Source organism: Solanum stenotomum, chromosome 6 (assembly GCF_019186545.1).
Source record: "Solanum stenotomum isolate F172 chromosome 6, ASM1918654v1, whole genome shotgun sequence".
Classification (NCBI taxonomy): Eukaryota; Viridiplantae; Streptophyta; class Magnoliopsida; order Solanales; family Solanaceae; genus Solanum; species Solanum stenotomum.
In genome coordinates, this window is record NC_064287.1 from 24,660,802 (window position 1) to 24,681,119 (window position 20,318).

The 20,318-nt window shown below is 39.2% G+C and overlaps 2 protein-coding genes across 2 annotated transcripts in view; one reads left to right on the forward strand and one right to left on the reverse strand.

The window, feature by feature from the left end:
- LOC125867126 (probable protein S-acyltransferase 19) overlaps nt 1-20,318 on the forward strand; it is a 1,047,372-nt gene that overhangs the window by 686,018 nt on the left and 341,036 nt on the right. The gene's annotated exons all lie outside the window — the stretch shown is intronic.
- On the reverse strand, nt 4,758-9,371 carry LOC125868610 (uncharacterized). Its single transcript, XM_049549230.1, has 2 exons — nt 9,299-9,371; nt 4,758-5,071 (listed from the first exon to the last, which is right to left on the reverse strand). Exons 1-2 carry the CDS (start codon nt 9,369-9,371, stop codon nt 4,758-4,760), a joined length of 387 nt encoding a protein of 128 aa, XP_049405187.1.

Below are 20,318 nucleotides of genomic sequence, written 5' to 3' on the forward strand. Positions count from 1 at the left end.
TGACTATGACTGACTCTTCAACTAGGGTAGAAACATGGATGGGGGCATAAAGTATATCACAAACCACATCAAATCCCAAGGCAATCGAACTGACACATACGAATAAGTAGAACCCATATCACATAAAACAATAGCCATCTGGGCACATACAAGATTAGCACTAGTGACCACCGCATCACACACCTCAAACTCGGTCTTTCCCGAAAAAGCATATAACTGAGACATGTCATCTTGACGGGCAACCTTCTCACCTGGCTGCACTATTTCTCTACCTGCATTACCATTTCCCTGGCCTCCACGGCCTCGCTAATTTCCTCTTTATATGCCCATGTTATCCACAATTTTAACACAACTTATAACTTATATTTGATTGCTGAACACTGAATTAGATCGCGGGAGTTAGTTCGAGTATGATTCGGTGTCCATAATTGTGATTAGGAAAAACAAGGGAGATAGGGATAAGATTTTTTCTTGCCCTGTCCCGCTCTGGCGGAAGAAATCCCACTCTGGCGGCCTCACCTTGGTGGGAAAAATCCCGCCCTAGCGGCCTCAATGGAAACAAAACCTAGGCAATAATTCTTTTAGGGGTTTTCTTTTTTCTAAATCCCCGAACGTTTTTAGCTTTGCTGAGCAATTTAGAATAATCCTCTGAACTAGGATAATCATTGTCTACCCCGAGTAAATCCAACGATTCATAATCCAACTCACTCTCATTAATTCAATACTATAATCTACACATCCCTAAGATACACCTAGACACTCACGCGATTATCAGTTTGTCGCAACGTACGTCCAAATTTCTTGCTTACAAACCACATCATAATTTATCTAGACCCTTGCACCTAATCTTGTGATAACAGTCTTTTCACAACAAGTTTCAAGATACTCAAGTAGTTACAACTTGCATATAAGTCCAAATTCTTTAATTAGTTCGTTCCATAGACAATTGTTACTGATCTATGCCTTATACGACCCCTAAGACCAGATACCAATTGGAACTTCTCAATTCCAATTAACTTTCTTGTGTCCCTTCGGTCGGGACTACATCGTCCAGTTCACTTCATTGAGATACCAATAGGAATTGGGAGATACCAATTGGACTCAACTCATACCACAAGCGACAATAGTAGCTAGAGAGGCCCACAAAACTGCTAATTTCAATCATAGACTTGGTCGAACCCAATTCTTAATCGCCTCAATCTTTGAATTTATGGTAACCAGACCTTAATCAATCTTAGAGAAAATCGATGCACCTTTCAATTGGTCAAAAAGGTCATCTATCCGAGCCAATGTATACTTGTTCTGAATGGTGACCCTATTCAACTGTCGGTAGTCTATACACATCCTCTCTTGCTAGTGATTATGTTACCACTTTTGTTGCTCTAGTTTGGACCATAGAGTGAAGGAGGAAAGATACCAATTTGTATCACCCAGATACGAATTGGATTCAAGTCATAACACGAAGGAGTAGAAAGAAGTGAATTTTTCTTAAAGTCGTATAGCCTCTTGAAGAAAAGTACGAACGTCATCATACCGTTCCACAAGACTCTATTAGACTCGTTTTGGTACAATGATATCAATGAACCTAGGGCTCTGATACAAACTTTGTCACGACCCAGACCGTCAAGATTAGCACCCATACAAACCCTCCGGTGGGAGAAACATTACTACAACCCAAACAAATAAATTTTATGAAAATTGAGGCATTTAAAGATACAGAAGCAGGTTTAAATGACTATAAAAATGGAGTCCCCATAAACTTCAAGGTTTTAACAGACAACTAAACAACACCTTTAAGAAATAGTCTGATTCCGAAAATAGTGGACTTAAACAAGAAAGATCCATGGCAGCCTGAAAGAACTGGCTCACTGTTGAATCCGGTCACACTCATTAGCAACTATCAATAGCCACCTGAAGATGCCCTGTGCTCAACAAAGAAAGAACAAGTGCAGTATCAGTACACAACCACAATGTACCGGTTAGTTCACGCGGCTATCCAATAAGTGAAACACATGCATGTAACCACAACATTATAAAACAGACATATACCGAACATATACAATATTAGTCATCTTTTCAAGATCAATATAGCATTCCACATTCTCCATAATACCTATTGGTTATCAATTTAAAGCAACATACAGTCTTCCAATATCAATCATCATTAGATATGAATGTAATCATCACAAGTAGATATACAACACAATTCAATGGTCCTCCCAGGAAACCTAATTCAATGGTTCTCTCATGGAACCCACACCCAAACTGTTAGCATGCCAGAACATGGTACCCAATCCAATGTTTATGTCAGAATGTGGCAACCGATCCCATATTTATGCCAGAATGTGGCAATCGATCCCAGTTAGTCTGTCGGATCGTGACACCCGCCCAGTCAACAAATCATAATCACAATCACAATGTATATTCTCACAATCATACAACAAGAGGTGATTCATGACATACAATTATTCAATCATCCTCATTTATGATTAGGGTGATCAATANATCCCAGTTAGTCTGTCGGATCGTGACACCCACCCAGTCAACAAATCATAATCACAATCACAATGTATATTCTCACAATCATACAACAAGAGGTGATTCATGACATACAATTATTCAATCATCCTCATTTATGATTAGGGTGATCAATAATGCAATATTCGCATACATATATGCATTATAATGAAGCAATTACAAAGATATATTACACCAACATGAAATCACACCATCACCTAACTCAAATCCAAGCTTGAATCCCCTAAGGCACTTGAATCTTCCTTTCCGGATTCTTCTCGCTTGTTCGTGGTCTACAAACAACAATTTATACTCAAGGATCAACAATCAAAGGTCTAATTATCCGGATTATAAAGAACTCAATAACCCTAGACCAAACCCATGATCCCTATGCCCAAATTAGGGCTTTTTCCATTATAATTCCAGATCAAAACCCTCCACCTTCGATAATTATCCAAGAAGTTAAGTTCTTATGGATCGAAAAATAGATTTGGGTAGTGAAAACCTTACCTTTAGCCTCAAGAATGGTGAAAAATGGTCAAGAACTCGCCTGGTGTCGTCTCCTAGCTCTCAAAGTGCAGAATTAAATGTTTTTGGGGTTTTATTTTTTACCTAAGTTGCGTCTGTTCCGCTATGGCAACCCCAACCTGCCACAGCAGCCCCGCCCTGGCTGGAATAATCTCGCCACAGCAGCTTGCACGGAACCAGTGAGAAAAATTAATAATTCCAAGACTCCATTTCATAACGCACCTTCAACCAATGACACTCAAAAATTACCCGTTCACACTAAGACCAATTTTGGAAGTTCTACTCACCCGAATTCAATTCTGTAAAGTTGTACGAATTTCTTAATGTCTTCGCTATCTACTCAGGTAATCAACATCATAATTAAATCTCCCAATTGCTACCAGATTTTCCTATGCTTTAATGACTCTGATTTCGTCCAAATCTGGACTAGGTTGGGAAATCTCAAGATACTACGAAAACGTTTTTTTGACCCCAATTCTTTCTCCATTAGCTTTTCCCTAATGACGGAATCAAGTCGTTACAGGTCACTATAGGAATGCTCTAAATGATGAAAAGAAGATATTATAGAAAAAATGACATGGATAGTCATTACAGTGTGAGGTCAAGGATCAACCACCAACAACCAAAGCTGAGCATGCCCATCTGAATAAACTCAATCTTGACCTCACCCTTGCCTTGCTGGGGAACATGTGAAATAGTACCATATGCATCACATTTCATAGAAGAAATAGTTTAATATCAGTTGTTAAATTTTTATAAGCAAAAAAAACTTTAGTCATATCTTGTGTGATGATAGAAGTAATGTAGTATTAGTTTAGAAACTTATTTATTTCTTCATCGTTTTATCATTTTTATGTCTTTTATTTCCTTTATTGAATTTAGTTGTCTAAATATATAAATTATCTTTCAAATAACTTCAAGATTGTATGTCCAAATTCACAATTAAAAAAAAAATGAACTCTCAAAATTAGGACTAAATAAATTGAGACCGTCAAAGTACAAGTTATCACTATAAAGTTTGAGAAATTTGTAGTTAAAAATCAAATTGCACTACTTGACGTAGAAAACGTTGGTGGTTTTTATTATATTACAATAGTAAATTCACATGTCATTTTGTTATATTAGTGTTTTTAACTTAGCTGATAGTGTATCTACGGGATTCATTTTATTTTTCACTTACTCTATTTCCTCTAATTCTTATTAACTGAATTTGTAAGGCAATGCATTTACACGATAATTACACAACATGTCACCTTACTTATTTTTATAAACAAAATCATTGTTACTAAAGATTATATAAGTTGTAGCTAAATCAATAAATTTCCTTTTTAGTAATTTACTTACCTTTGAGTATTGTTGATTGGTTATGGAGTAACGATTAATGAAAATATTCTTTTTGATAAGTAAACATAGTGGACCATGAGAGAATTTTCCTAGTCAAAATTTACATAATCTTAGCTTTTAGTAAACTAGTTAATAGTTTTGACTATATAGATTGTTAATAGATAATTCAATAATTATTTTTCCAACTGTAGTTAATAATTAGTTGACCAAATTAAATGTATATCTTTGAGAAACTGCTATATAAATCACTCTTCTTCTTCTTCTTCTTCTTCTTCTTCTTCTTTTTTCACTCATAGAGTCATCTCTATATACAAAAAATTCCTTTTGTTAGCTTTTTTTTGTTTAGAAGCAGTCAGGACTTCAAGCCATTAATGACCACCAGTGGTGCATTCACATGCATTGTGACCTTCCTCACCACACTTGTAACAACCGCCTCCACCATCTCGGCCACCACCACCATGGCCACCATTGCCTCTGCCACTACCACCATAGTATCTACTACCTCCGACACCATAACTTTCACTCTGGGTACACTCCCTAGACACTTTGCCAGGAACTGTACCTAGAGTGAACTCTATGGCGGCAGAGGTAGTAGATACTCTGGCGGTGGTGGCGGTTTCTACAAGTGTGGTGAAGACGATCACTATGCATGTGAATGCACCAATCGTCTCTAGCTTGGTACCTTTGACATGAAAGAAGAAGCACCAAGGGCTTACGATAAGGCATAGAAGATGTATCGCGGCCCTAAAGTAAAACTTAATTTTCCGACATGAAATGAGGATAATCTAAAAAACCGTTAATAAAAATGATGAGCATGTCCATCATGAAATCAATTTTAATGAAACTGTCGGCACATCAAATACCGATTGCAGTTATTAGAAGAAACAAATTAATTTTCATTTTTGAATATTAGAAGAAGGAACAAATACATGAAACTTAATTATGTCTTGTTCGTTGTATATATCATATTTTTGTCTTGTTTTTTCTCCTTTATAGAATTTAGTTGAATGAATTTTTATTTGTTTGCATTGTTTATGTTCCATGTTGATTTACCTTATGTGCTCATTTTCTATTTTTGTTGTTTTGTAAGTTTTGATGTGGGAGCTAGGTGGGGGTTCATGGGTTCGGACGAACTCAATAGCTTTTACGTAGACCCTATATTTGTACTAGAAAATTAATTAGATATGTATGTATATTAATTTCTGAACCCTTAACAAAATTAATTGATGATTTTTAACGAAATTTAGAACCCCTCGAACTCTTAAAACTGGCTTCGCCTCTGGATGTGATTATTCTATATATCATGTAATTAGTTTAATCTTGATTCTTTATTAGTCATGTTGGAATCTGCTACTTTTTTAAATTTCCTTGAACATTGTTCGGGAATTGTCTTGATCGTCGGATATCATTGAGAAAGAAATAGGAAATAGTGTTATCGAATGATTTCCTGCAATTCTTCAAGAAATCGACAAATTTTTTTTAAAAAAATTATAGTTTTAAGCCACATTATTTTTTATTTGCCATTACTAGTTTAATTGACTTCACTGTGATTTTTAGTAACAAAGGATGTCAGATCTTAAAAAGGAACAATAAAGAAGTAAGTAAGATTCGAACTAACTTTATTTAGTTTTAACCTATCAAATACAAAATGCTAATAAAATTCAATATTTGTAAATTGATTGGTGAAACCCAAAAAATATTAAAACATTTATTAGGGTCACCTTATTTTTCTCGACTTGAGTAAACATTTAAAAAATAAGAAGGACAAATAGCAAAGAAAAAAAATATTAACTTTTCTTTATTTGTTGAGGGTGGGTGGGGCATGACCCTTTGGGAAAATAAAAAATAATATTAAAATATGAAATTTTATAATGACAGTCATGTACTAAAAGATAAAAATTAAATGTGAATCTATCATTCATACCTTTTAGAATAAAATATAAAATATTGCTTAACTAAGAGTGAATTTGTTTCAAGGGGTCAATTTTTTTGTTTGTTTGTTTAGAAAATAAGTTAACTTAGTATTAACTACCTATTTTTTATTTGGAAAATAAATTTTAAAATATCAACACAAAATATTTATAGGTAGTGTAACGAGTAATGATCTTAGAATGATATTTTATTATTTCTACTATTTTTCTTAGAAAAGTCAATTTTTTTTCATTTTTCAAGCAATTTATTTGTACAATATATTTACTAAAATAATTAAAATTCCATGTAAATCAATTACTACACTAAATGTATCCCCCTAGAAATGGATATATAATTCACTCTCTGTCTTTCTATTTCACTCACTTAGTCTTTCTTATATACAAAATATTTTTTCTATATTTTTGGATGACAGAGAGAGAAAACGGTGTTCCAATTATGGTGACAGCGTCGATAAACCCCATTGAGGTTCAATATAGGGGTGTGAGGAAGAGGCATAAGGGGAAGTACGAAGCTGATAATACAAACCCCGTCCAAAAGGGGCTTGGCTTGGCTTGGGACCTTTGATACGAAAGAAGAAGCAGCAATGTCATACAATAAGGTGGCGAGGAGGTATCTCGGCCCTAAAACTAAATTTACTGTCTCGACATCAAATGAAGATAACCTAGAATGTAATGCCCGGTTCCTGTCGATATAGAAAATCCAACGAGGAAAAATTTTGGGCCGGAAAACTTTTTTGTAGTACCTTGGAATTTCCCAACCTAGTCCAGATTTGGACGAAATCAGAGTCAGTGAGGTCTAGGGAAATCTGATTACAAATGGGAGATCTAATTATGATTTTGATAATATGATAGATAGCTAATATGTTAAGGAACCCGTACGACTTTGCATAATTTAATTCGGGTGAGTAGAACTCCCGAAATTGATCTTAGTGTGAACGGGTATTTTCTGAGTGTCATGGGATGAAGATGTGTTGTGAAATCAGCGAGGTCGTGGAGGTAAGGGAAATGGTAACGCAGGCAGAGGTATAGTACAGCTAGGCAGGGAAGTTACTCGTCATGATGACATGGATCTGTGTGATGCCTTTCTGGGCAAGACCGAGGCGGAGGCGTCTGACGCAGTGATCACATGTACTATTCTTGTCTGTGACCAGATGGCTAATGTCTTTTTTTTTATCCGGGTTCTACTTATTATTATGTGTCCATGCGATTTGCCTCAGAATTTCCTATGATTTGTGATATACTTGATGCCTCTATCCATGTTTCTACCCCAGTTTGAGCGTTTGTCATAGTCACCCATGTCATCATGCTTGTCCTATTTTTTTTTATGGGTTTTCAGACTTGGGATGATTTGGTGATTTTGGATATGACTGACTTTGATATAATCTTAGGCATGACTTGGTTGTCCCTCTATTATGTTGTGCTTAATTGTAACACTAAGTCTGTGACTCTAGTGATTTTGAGCAGGAAAAAGTTAGAGTGGGATGGGCTGTACAAGCCTAAGCTAGCTAAGATCATATCCTCTATTCGGGCTAGGAAACTGGTAGGTCAGGGTTGTTTGGCTTATTTGTCTCATATTTGGGATGTTGAGGTCGAATCTTCTTCTATTGAGACTATTCCTGTGGTGTCAGAATTTAGAGAAGTGTTTCCTACTGATTTACCTAGTATGCCTCTAGATAGAGATATAGATTTCTATATTGATTTGGAACCTGGTACCCGCCCCATTTCTATCCCTCCATATCGCATGGCTCCGTTAGAATTGAGAGAGCTTAAGGCTCAAATCAAAGAACTTCTTGATAAAGGTTTTATCTGTCCTAGGGCTTCCTCGTGGGGTGCTCTTATATTGTTTGTTAAGGAAAATGATGGTAGTATGAGGATGTGTAGAGATTACCGGCAATTGAATAGAGTCACCATTCGAAACAAGTACCCATTGCCTTGAATAGATGATCTTTTTGACCAGTTACAAGGTGCATCAGTTTTCTCTAAGATTGATATAAGGTCTGGTTACTATCAGTTAAATATTAGGCCTGAGGATGTGCCCAAGACGGTGTTTAGAACCCTATATGGGCACTATGAGTTTCTAGTAATGTCATTTGGATTAACTAATGCGCCTGCAAATTTTATGAGTTCGAAGAATGGTGTGTTCAAACCATTTCTTGATTCATTTGTTATAATCTTTATTGATGTTAGAATTCACTCTCTCGAGTGGAACCCACATCAACCCAATAACTACAATCATCAATCGAAAACCTTGGCTCTAAAACCTCTTTCTCAAGCAATTTGAGAACACTAAGTTAGAATTGCATTTGCAACTACAATCTATAGATTAATACACAACTATCGATTAAACCCATTTCAATTAAGCATTTGAATCAGTAAACAACAATAACCATAAGCTAATTAAGCTAATAATCGCATGATCACACCCCAAGAATTGGGTTTCTAGCCACACATCATAAAAAGGAAGAACAATTACCAATTATGTTAGCCATGAACTGGGTAATGGTTACAAAGTCTCTAAAATGCTTCAAATCAACTTAATTCAAAAATCCCAATTGAAATTCCTCAAAACCAAGTCTCAAAAGCTCTAAGTTCTACAATGGAAAACTTAGAAAAACTGGATGGGACTCGACTTAGATTCTACAATGCTTGGATATCTTTTCTACTTTTCAAATTTCAATTTATAGTTTCCCAAATTTTGGCCTTCAGGACCATTAGGCGAAGTAAGTCAAGCATTGCCGACCAAGTCTGCAACGTGCCCTTTTCTCCATTCCATCGCCGGTTTTCCTTGGATCTTTATCTTCAGTGTTCTGTGACTTTAGGCGATCAGGGTTGATGTCGCCAATCCGTTCGGCGGTCCGCCGAATGTCCATTTCCGTCGCCAAGCAGGTTCTTCCCCAGGGATGGCATGCTAGAACTTTAGGCGAGCTAAAGAGCTACTTGGCGGCTCGCCGAGTGGGCTTGGCGATCTCCAGGATTACCTTCCTTCAACTTCTTCAGTTTTTTCGCTCCTATTTGCCCAGTAATGTCCTTTCCTTGCTCCTTAGCCTTCATTGTTGCAAATCAACACTTTGACATCCGTTTAGAGCATAAAATAGGCATTGAGGAAACTTAAACTATGAAAACAAGTCCTAAATGAGTCGAAATCTCAGACTCATCAACACCCCCAACTTAAACTTTTGCTTGTTCTCAAGTAAAACTCAAGATAAATTAGTTCAACAAGGATGTCTACAAACAATTCTACTCAAGACTCAACACAAATGCACACAAGAGGTTCAAACTACACATATAATGTTCAATTGTGCACTCTAAGTTTTAAATTGTGACTAACCATTATCAAATAGACTCAAACTCACAATGCTTGCCTCAAATGCAAGTTCAAGCTCAATAAAAACATTCAAATGCCCTCACAACTAGTATGATTCCATGCTCACACAAAATTCCTCAACAATTTAAGATTTCAGAATCAAATACAACTCTCACGAAAATGAACACATGCATAACTCTACCAATTGGCTTGCCCTTATTTTCCAATCAACATTTGTTTCAGCTCACTCAAGATCACAAAGGTCTTTCCAGGGCTTATAACGGGGCTGAGTGTAAAAGTATGATCATTTTGTCTTAGTGGTTTCTACCTTCATGAAATATGGCCTAGAGTCACTTTTTCTCCTTCTCTTTCACATTCAAACATGTTCACAATCCACCCCATTATTCAAATAAGCATGACTCATTGGATACCCCATTTCTTTTGCTTCTTTCACACATTTTATTTCAAAAACTATTCTCCTTATCACCATTTCTTTTCTTTCTCTTTTTTTACATGGAGGGGTTCCATTTTTTTAAACAATGCTTCAAAGGGGATTTTTCACACTTCTTGACTTTTCTTCTTTTTAATCACACCCCAACTTAGGCTTTTGGCCTATGTTATCTATTCAACAAACCAATAATTCATGAAGGTTATAGGTGATGGGACAGAGAGGTCAAAGTTGCTCAAGTTTCTTCCAAAGAAAAGGATAGGCTTAAAAGGTGCCAAGCAAGGTTCACACTTCTCACAAGGTTGCCACAAAGAGGTATGCTATCAATTTGGTTCACTTTTCAAAACTTTTGCGTAAGATCATTTCAATCGCTTGCTTCAATCAATCAATTGGACTAACAGGCCAAATTCTAGGTGTCATCAAGCACAATATTCAAAACAACCTCACCACACACAACATTCGACACAATTATCAAACAAGACTTTACACTTTCTAACTAGCGTGCAATGATCATCACAAGAGATTGACTCGACAACTGGCTAGTCACAACAAGATACTAGGAGTTCACATATGACCTGTGTAACTCAATTTGCCCCATTGTAGCTACACATTCATATCGTTCAATTGATAGCACTATTCAAGTAATTGGTATTGACCACAACTGACACTCGAAAATGCAAGGAACCCCCACAATCAAACACAAAAGAGGTGGCAAATTTTTTAAAATTGGCTCAAAACCATTTGCACAGTAGAAACAATGGACCAATATCGATAAAAAACCAAGATATATATAAACACAAGATAAGATCCAACATTCACAAAACCAAAACCAACAACACAACAATATCCATAAAAACAACCCAGTAGAGGTAGGTATGGAAATACCTCACCCCCCAAAGAAAAATAACAGTTGTCCTCAAATGCAAAGAAATAGAAATGTAGTCTAAACAGTAACATGAATGGAGTAAAGAGAATCATCTTGCCAGGCCAAGCCTAGGGTGAAGTCTGCATGTCTGAAACTCCATCTGTCGAGGCATCAATGCCAGACTCAGCAACATCCTTAGCTCCACTGGAGCCCACCATAAACATACTCTGAGCGATGCATGCATAGTCTTCTCCACTATGGCTCTCTCAAGATCTACCAAATCATCATATACAACCTCATCTCTAACACCCAGCGGTTCCTCATCTATCTCTGCCTCAGACTCAACCTCTATCTCATCAGCTGGAGAAACATCTTCAGTCGTAGTAGCCAGAGGAACCTCCAAATTGCAATATCAGTTCTCAGCATCTTGGTAATTTCCACCGTCCCAAACAACATCGACAAATCCATGGAATTCAACTGGTCCACATCCTTTTTCGACCTAATAACTACAACCTTTAAGGTCGTGACACTATCCATAGCACCCTTGGTCTGCTCATAAGTCTCAACCCTCACCAGAAAGGTATCCAATGCCAACTTGTGGCCCTCAACTAATGCTTTATTCTCCCTCATCTCAGCCCTAATTAGGGCCAAGGCGCCAACAATCTCCCATATACGGAGATTTATCCACTGGAGCAGAGCTCCTCCTATCGGCCTCATCTCTCAAGAACTCGCCTCAATGCATCCGATGTTAGTAGAAGAGGTGGGGGTAACCTCAACATCTGTCTTCTCAACCATGGGAACACGAGCCCAACGACACAACTCGATAATCAACATGAGGAATGGAAGCGAGGTCTGGCTTGGCTTGGCCCTCATCGACATCTCTTGCACAATCAGCAGCCCCAAGTTCAATCTCTGATGATCTATAATCGACCCCTAGACATGCCACCTTCGGATGGCGGAGGATGGAATCATTTTGTGAGGGCATGATGGTTCTACTAATGAACCCGAACCTGTATCTGGCAGCAACATTCAAGTCCTTCTTCTTGATCGGTGCACCTACCTCAATCCACCTCGGAGTAGCATCAGAGAGGACAGGTGTCAGCCAACCTTTAAGATCCTCTAGGGTCTTCTTCTTGAACAAGTTGGGGTAATCATGCATGAAATACCTAGAACACCTAAGTAATGCATTTATGTCTAAGCTGCTGCACTTCACCTTTCGAACTTAAACCATCACCTCATCCACTGACTTGAACATGTTGGCCTTCTTCTTCCCTTTAGGGACAAGCTCTTCGTATGTTGCATAAAACTCCCGGACCCAAGAAGGAATATAAGGGCCTAGGGGTTTTGTAAACGCCTCAAATTTATGGAACTTCAAGGTGTTCCAGACCTCAGGATATCTGTCGACCACACCGTCAGTAGACAACCGCTTTTCTTCTAAGATGGTCCTCGAACCCTCGACCTTTAGTCTATTCAGTGACCAGGAAGGTGGACCCTGAACTGGTGGTGCCTGGACCACTGGCTGGAGGAGGAGGCGTAGGAGGCATTGGGATCCTAGACAGATCATTCATCGACTTGGAGCGTAACTCCGCTCTCCACGCCTGCAGGAGATGGTCATCTTGCGGCTCAGAGATGGAAGCCGGAGAACTATCCTTAGACTGACCCTCACTGCCGGAGGGAGTGAGGTATGTAGAGTAGATACCCTCACTATTAGAGCTCTCCTCCACATGTGTCAGTTGCACAGGGCCCCTTGCCCTTGCCCTTTCATCCTCTTGGAGGAAGTTTAGTTTTCAGGGACCGGGAAGCAACAACTTTCTCATTTATAATTATTCCTCGTGCTCGCTTCCTGGCCAGTTGATTTCTACCACCGACTTTGGGTCGAGCCATACCTGCAAAACAATGTGGAAAATGTTAGATGTAGTTAAGAAATATTTAGGGAAACAATTGTAGGAAGACTCACCGAACACCTTTGGCAAGCCAAGTCGGGCTCGCCGAAGCTTCCAGAAAGAAATGTGAAAAAATGCAGGACAAGTCAGCGATGTCCAGGGCCATTTAGCGGATTGCCAACACCTTTTGGCAAACTAGAAGTAGCTCGCTGAACGTTACAGAACAATATCAGGAATTAGGGGCGCAGAAGGGCGATCAAAAAAGACTTTCGGCGAGTCATCGAGTGAACTAGGCGAGCGCAGGCATCTCACCAAAAGTTACAGAACTTAAACCATTAAAAGAGAGAAATAAAAGGTGATCAAGAGGGACTTAGGTGAACCGCCAAACCACTCGATGAGCTCAACCCAGCTCACCGAATAGTCCAACCTGCCAATTTTTCACCCCGAACTTCAAAATCTAACCCACTGATACGCTTAAAATACACCTCCCTGAAGAAGTATAAACGTTCGTCGTTAAATAAAGAACCCAACTTGTAGGTTGGGGTCGATTCCACGAGGAATATGGTTTAAACTTAAATTTAACTCACTATAATATCCATTTAGTCAAACTATTTCCGAGACAAGTAATTAAATGGGGGGATTTGTGTAAGCAAATAACCAATTTTTGATCAAGTAACAGGTGAGCAAGATTAAAACTTTTAATTATCAATATGAGAGAGAAATTAGGGTGTATGTGTTCCCCACAAGCTTTTGATGCGGTAATCGTAATAATAGTAATCCTTTCATAGTGTTTTACATGCAAAGTTTGTTAGATAGGTATCCCTAAGTGATTGGTCCTCCAAGTAGGGAATTTCACTATGCACCTTCATCCGGCTACGAGTGTATACTTTACTAACCCTTACCTTTACCTCAGATTAGACATCACATCAATGTATGGCTTAGTTTTCACCCTCGCACCAATTGACATTAGACTATTAGATAGCATCCACTAAATGTCTGTTGTTAATTCTTTTCTCATTAACTACCTCCTTGGTCCGACAAGTAGCAACGAGGCAAGTTGCGTCCACTCGTTAAAAAGAATTGTAAGTGAAAGAGTTACCATACATGCATAAACACTATTCAAGAATTACTTAATTATTATTCATACGTTGTTAATTGTTCATGGTTCCCACAACCCTAGTTGTAGATTTAGCTACTCATGCTTGAAAGAACACAATTCATGTTTTAATAAAGAGAATTCACGAACTTACGATTAGAGTAGAAGAAACCCAAAATTTCCAATTGAATTTCAAAGTCAAAATCTTGTAAAACGAAATCTGGAAATCAAATTGCCAAAGTTGTAAGGTAATTCAATAAAATACCAAGAACTAAAAGTAAACAATAATTTCTAACCCCAAAAATGAGGTTTAAATACCCTATTTATAGAAAAACATGTCCTAAACATAAAGGAAACAAAGCAAGGAAATAAATAGTCTGGACGCAGTTTATGTCGATAACACGACCTACGGACCGTGGGTCGACCTATTGTCCATAGGTCACCTCGTGGTTCAACACTTAGCAAATTTTCAGCAGGTACATGAACCTTCACTCTCAGATCATCAACGACAGGCGTGTAGGACGGACCGTAGGTTGACCTACGGTCCGTCAGCCCTCTTTCGTGGGTCCACACTTAGGATTTTTCGTAAGGTACTAGAACTTCAACTCTCTGAACCCATTCGACAGATGTGTAGGACGGCCCGTGGGTCGACCTACGGTCTGTCAGTAACTTGGTAGTTCCACACTTGGTAAGAATTCCCTATTACCATAGGCTTGCCCTTATTTTCACCGATTAAACTCTCCAAACTAGTTGCTAGGATCACTATAGGACTTTAAGTACAGTTAGTGCTCAATACCATAGGCTTGCCCTTATTTTCACTGCTTAGACTCTCCAAACTAGTTGCTAGGATCACTATAGGACTTTATTAGCTTGTAACGTAGGCTCAGGGTTAGGTATGGTACATTTGGGTACTTTTTAGTGACTTTCTGCCCTCTTTGACATTACATTGGCTTTTTACCTCTTTTTTCAACCTATTTTTGATATCTTTTCATTATATTTTCTTTCCCTTGATTTTCTTCAGCACAAATGTGACTTTTGATTTTGTTGCTCTTATTTTTCACTTTATTTTTCTTTATTTTTTTCAGCACTTTTGGTTTTTTCATCTTTTTGCTTCTTTTGCACATAGTCACATCCTTTTCTTTTCTATTTCTCTCTTAAACATAAAACTCTTTTCATACCTTTTTTTTTGGGTTTCCTATTTCATTGCCACCCTCAACTTATGTGTTTAGCATGAGTTGATGTGCACAATATGCGTTGTCGGACCAGGGCAAAGATCAAGGTAACTTTTGAATTAGCCACCCTTAACTTAGGCTTTTGGCCTAAGTCAAGGTGCACATGTCCAAGGAGGGACCGGGTCCAAAACAATTATTTTAGGGAAGGTGAGTTAGGTGAATTGAAAGAAGTGGTCTATATTAGGCTCAAACATTTGGATCAAAAGGAACATTGATTTCATTTGGTTGGATCATTTTAGACTTGAGTGGACTTGTTTGAACAAGGGCCTATGATCATTTCCTAACTTCTATCCTAGATTATCTCAGCAGGACCAATGGGGCAAGTTCTAGATTGGCAGACACTATATGAACATTCAAGCTTTCCTCACACACACTTGGCACATTGTTTCATTATCAGATTATTCGATTACCTAGTTCATACTTTAACTTAAGTCATAAGGTCAAATCGGTTCCTTATCATGTCACATTGAGATCTAACACAATCATCTTATCAAACCTAATGATATAGTACACTTCACACTTTTTGGACGGGGATCATTTTTTTATGCTTTTTATGCCATCTTGCTTCCATTTTTCAAGTTACTTCTACACATACATTCCTAAACATGCCGGTTCAACAAAAATTAAAATAGTTTCTTGGGGGAAAAGAACACAGGCAAGAAAACCCCAAGAGAGGATTATGAGTTGGGTTACTCAGACTTCACCCTATCACTCACAATCCATTTACCCCACCCTAACAAAATAATGTGCAATTGTCCCCAATGCACAAACACAAAGATGAAACAGAGAGTGAAGCAAAACTGTGGCGCATATGCACCGAAGATATCTTAAGAAGCGGGTGAGTCTGGTTTCTCGGAGCCTGCTGGATCAACACTAGGAATGCCATTAGTAGCACTCCCATCAATTATCTTAGCACCTTCAATAGTGCTCACACTGGTGGATGGGCCAACACCTATCTCCCTTGCCCTCTGCTGTCTCATCTTTTTCTCTAATAACGACGCCCTCGTAGCCCCTTCTAACTGCTGACACTTTTTTTCCCTCAATCTCTGAGCCTCAGAATCATCAGAAATACAATCGGAGCGGGGGCGCTTCCCAGCAGCACGAAAAGAGTGCGCTGGTGGTATAGAATCACCAAATAGGGCTGACATCACTGCAATAGCATCCTCCACTATAGGGGCAGCCTCTGGTGCTGACTCGGGAGGTGCTAAGATGGCATTAACATCAATATAAAGGCTGACGAACTCCGTATGGAAGGTAGCCAAATCATTAGTCAGGGCTAGCCTCTCTAAGACTCACAATTGTAATGTATCCAGGCGGTCATGAATGACCTGATTCTTCTGGTCTATCAATTTCTCCATCCTTGCCTCAGACTACTCAATAGAAAGGTGCATCCATGACCTAATATACTGAAAGAGTGTGGCCATCAGTGTCTCCAGTTTTAGAACTCGAGCTAGATGAACAGGAGTGGACCCTAAAGGGGAAATGGCTCGAGAGGAGCTAGGGGCCTGACTAGTAGTCGAAGACTGAAGAGCCTGGGCATCCGCTGTAGGGGCTGGAGGGGCAGTATCATCAACCTGCATCTGCTCCATATCCACAACAAGATCATCTCCTAATAGTGGGACCTCAACCTGTGGCTCCCTGTGAGGTGCAACTACATTGGCATCATCCCGAATAAGCACGATATCCAGAGTCTTGGTTGCATTAAGCAACCAGTCACAGTGCCAAATGGGGACAGAGGCATCCTTACAGAACTTGAAGATGAGGCATGGGAAGGGCAGGGTGGTGGTGGCCTTGAAGGCCCTCTCATGGATCTTTGCAATCAATATGCGGGCAAAACCTATCTCAAGCCCCGCTACCATAGCTGCAACCATCGCTGCTTGGTCCCATTTGACCACATTGTCTGCCTGAGTAGGGGATACATGATTCCGCACTAGCAACCAAAATAATTTTACAGTGAAGCTCAGTGTAGCCTTCTTGATACCCAAGCTAGGAGTCTGGACCCACTCAGCTCGCTCTCCATCCATAGCAAGATGTCATGCTAGCCACCTCAAAAGTGACTCCCTCTGATCGGTATTTCTCTAAAATGCCCCACTCTGAACGATACCCATCCTATAGTCGTACTCAGCCGTATTAATTGACAAAGTGTTGGCTGAGACATAAATGAACCTGCGAAGGGTGGTCTCAAAGATGTCAATTGTGCAACCCTGTACTAGTGTGGCCTCAAGTGGAGGCTGAGCTACGGGCTTGGCCCGTTTGCTGATGGAGTTTCTCACGGTGGCCGCATAGGAACCATAAAACTCCCAGACTATCTCCTCACTGTAGAACCCTGGGCTCCGTGCCATCTATTCACATCTGTGCCTCTGGAAAAGCTCGTGGATGACTGGAGCAGTGTGGAGGCTTCTTGTGAGAACACTACGCTCATCAGTGACAAGTTGGGCCATCGTATCGTGCTAAATCTATATGCGAGCATTGGTGTAGATCTTGTATTATCCCTTCACGCACCATCGGTTTAGCTCCATAGCAACCGTTGGAGATTTAGAATAGGGGGTACTCATGTATCCCCTGTGCTATCAGACTCGGATGAAGATGGGGTGCTGCCGCTGGAGCTAGATCCAGATGGGGATCCTGAGTCAGCCTGTGACCATTGGGGGGCAGTGACCACGTCGGAATTCATCTGCCAAGCTCTGTTTCGTGTAGTGCAGGGAGCAGTGGGGGAAGTCATGGTGGGAGGTGGAACATACTGCCCATTTGCATCCTCATTGATCAACCGCATAGAAGGTGCTACCGACTTGGACTTGCCCTTCGCGGCGTATGTGGGAGCTTGCTTAGGAGCCATGATACCTGTGGGAGCTTAGTTAGTTCCAAAACAAGCCAATAAAACACATGGAAGAATTTTAGGACAAGAAATGAACCAAAACAAAAAACTAAAAAAAATCTGGATAGTAGCTGAACTGTTGACCCACAGTGGGCACCTACAGTCCATCGATGGAACAACGGTCTGTGAGTCCCCTCCGTGGGTTAGATGGTTGAAAATCAGGTCCCAGATATGGGAACCACGGATGTGCAATTTGGTACGTTGATGGAATGACGGACCATAGTCCACACCGTGGTTCAACACTTAGTGAAAAGTTTGTGTATAACTGAACCACAGACTCGACCTATGATTCGTAGAGTGACCTATGGTATGTGGACGGGGGGTCGTGGGTTAGTTCAGTGCTAGGTTTCTGAACTTGATTCAATTTCAGCCCATACCATAGGTCACTCTACGAATCGTGTCAAGCTAATCATGTATTTCAACACAATATATGGTAGTTTGTCATTCTTATTGTTCTGATTACACATAAATCAACTTTTTAACATATCAAAACATACGAACCCTAAGTCAAAACTTCCAATTTGACCTTTTATTTGAGTTAGTTGGTTTTAATTAACTACACACTCACATACAATCATACCAAGGGTTTTTCTAACTTATACCTCAACATTCAATCATAAAAGGGCGTCTGAGTCGGGTCAGGTAAACCCTAATTTTGGACCCACAAGACCCCATCGATGGTCGGTGGGTTGACATATGGACCGTAGATCAGTCTAACACTTAGAATATTTAGAAAACATACCTTAAATCTACAGACGCTAGCCACGGTCCGTGGATTGACCAACGAACCATCGATGGGTGATATACCGTGAGTTTACGATATTCTTAGTACATTTCACTTAAGAGTTGTGTGCATCTAGGGCCTTTTTGTATTGGTTTTTATGTGTTTTTATCATGTTTTGCAGGAAAGATGTTTAGGCGCAGAAGTAAAAAGACAACTGAAAGAAATGCAGAAACTACATCTATGGAGGTGATCTATGTACCGTAGGTCCATTGACGCTCCGTAGATGGTGACTGTAGATCAGCAGACAAGGCATGGAAGGCAAATCAGGGAAATCTGACCAAGTGTGGAACCACGGTGGCCATTTACGGTCCGTAGATTGATCTACAGACCGTGCTGTTGATCTCTAGAATGATACTGCGAGGGTTCCAGTACCTGATTTTTACAGATTCTAAGTGTGGAGCTACGAAGAGGGATTGACGGATCGTAGATCGATATAAGATCGATATTGCAGTTCTATCGTTTGCTTCAGAGAATCTGATTTTTGGAAGCTGAAATATTTTCTAAGTCCTAGCTGACGGAAGGGACTCACGGACCATAGATCCATTGATGATCTGTGAGTCAGTCTCGTGGAATGAAGACGCGTGCCTGAACAAACTTTCCTTATTTTATTGCCCTTTTAATTTAAGACTTGTTTTCTATAAATTAGGCATGTAAACCTCATTTTTAGGGGTTAGAGTTGATTACTTTTATTCTAGTTCTTGACTTGGGAGATTAACTTGCAACTTTAGCAATTCTTAATTTCCTAAATTCGTTTTGAAGACTTTAGTGTTGCAATTCAAGTTGAGTTTTTGGGTTTATTATTCCTCTTAAGTAAGTTCATAATTCTTTCATCTAAAATAATGAATTGTGTTCATATGATTATGGGTAACTAAAATCCACAACTAGGGTTGTGGGAACCATAAGTGATTAACAAAGTATGAATAGTAACTAAGAAATTCTTGAATAGTTGTTGCATGCATTGATAATTCTTTCGTTTAGAAGTCTTTTTAACAAGTGCGCGCGTTAGAACTCGCCTTGTTGCTACTTGCCGGACCAAGGAGGTAATCAACAAGAAAAGAATTATCAACATAGATTTAATGTGATACTGTCTAATAGGCTAGTGTCGGTTGGTGTAAAGTAATAACTAAGACAAACATTGATGTGATATCTAATATGAGGTAAAGGTAAGGGTTAGTAAATTATACACACGTAGCCGGACCAAGGTGCGGGCTAAAATTCTCTAGATGTCGGACCAAGGATTTGGAGATACCTGACTTATCACTTTGCATGTAGTACACTATGAAATGATTGCTATTACTAGGATTACTGCGTTATGAGTTTGTGGGGAACACGTATAACCTAGTTAATTCTCTCATCTTGATAACAACCGAAATTGACTTTTGTTTACTTATTACTTACTGACTTCTTACAATTTGTTTCACAAATCCCTCCCTTTTTAATTACTTGTTTCTCGAAGTAATTTGACTAAATGGACATAATTGTTGGTTAAAGTGGTCTAAACCATTTTTCTC

What these genes read in the sequence shown, in the direction of transcription:
- LOC125868610 (XM_049549230.1), bottom strand. Translation starts at nt 9,371, where the DNA reads ATGAAGGCTAAGGAGCAAGGAAAGGACATTACTGGGCAAATAGGAGCG. An exon ending in ACTGAAGAAGTTGAAGGAAG is followed by an intron (nt 5,072 to 9,298) that starts GTAATCCTGGAG and finishes TTCATGTCAAAG; the next exon opens with GTACCAAGCTAGAGACGATT.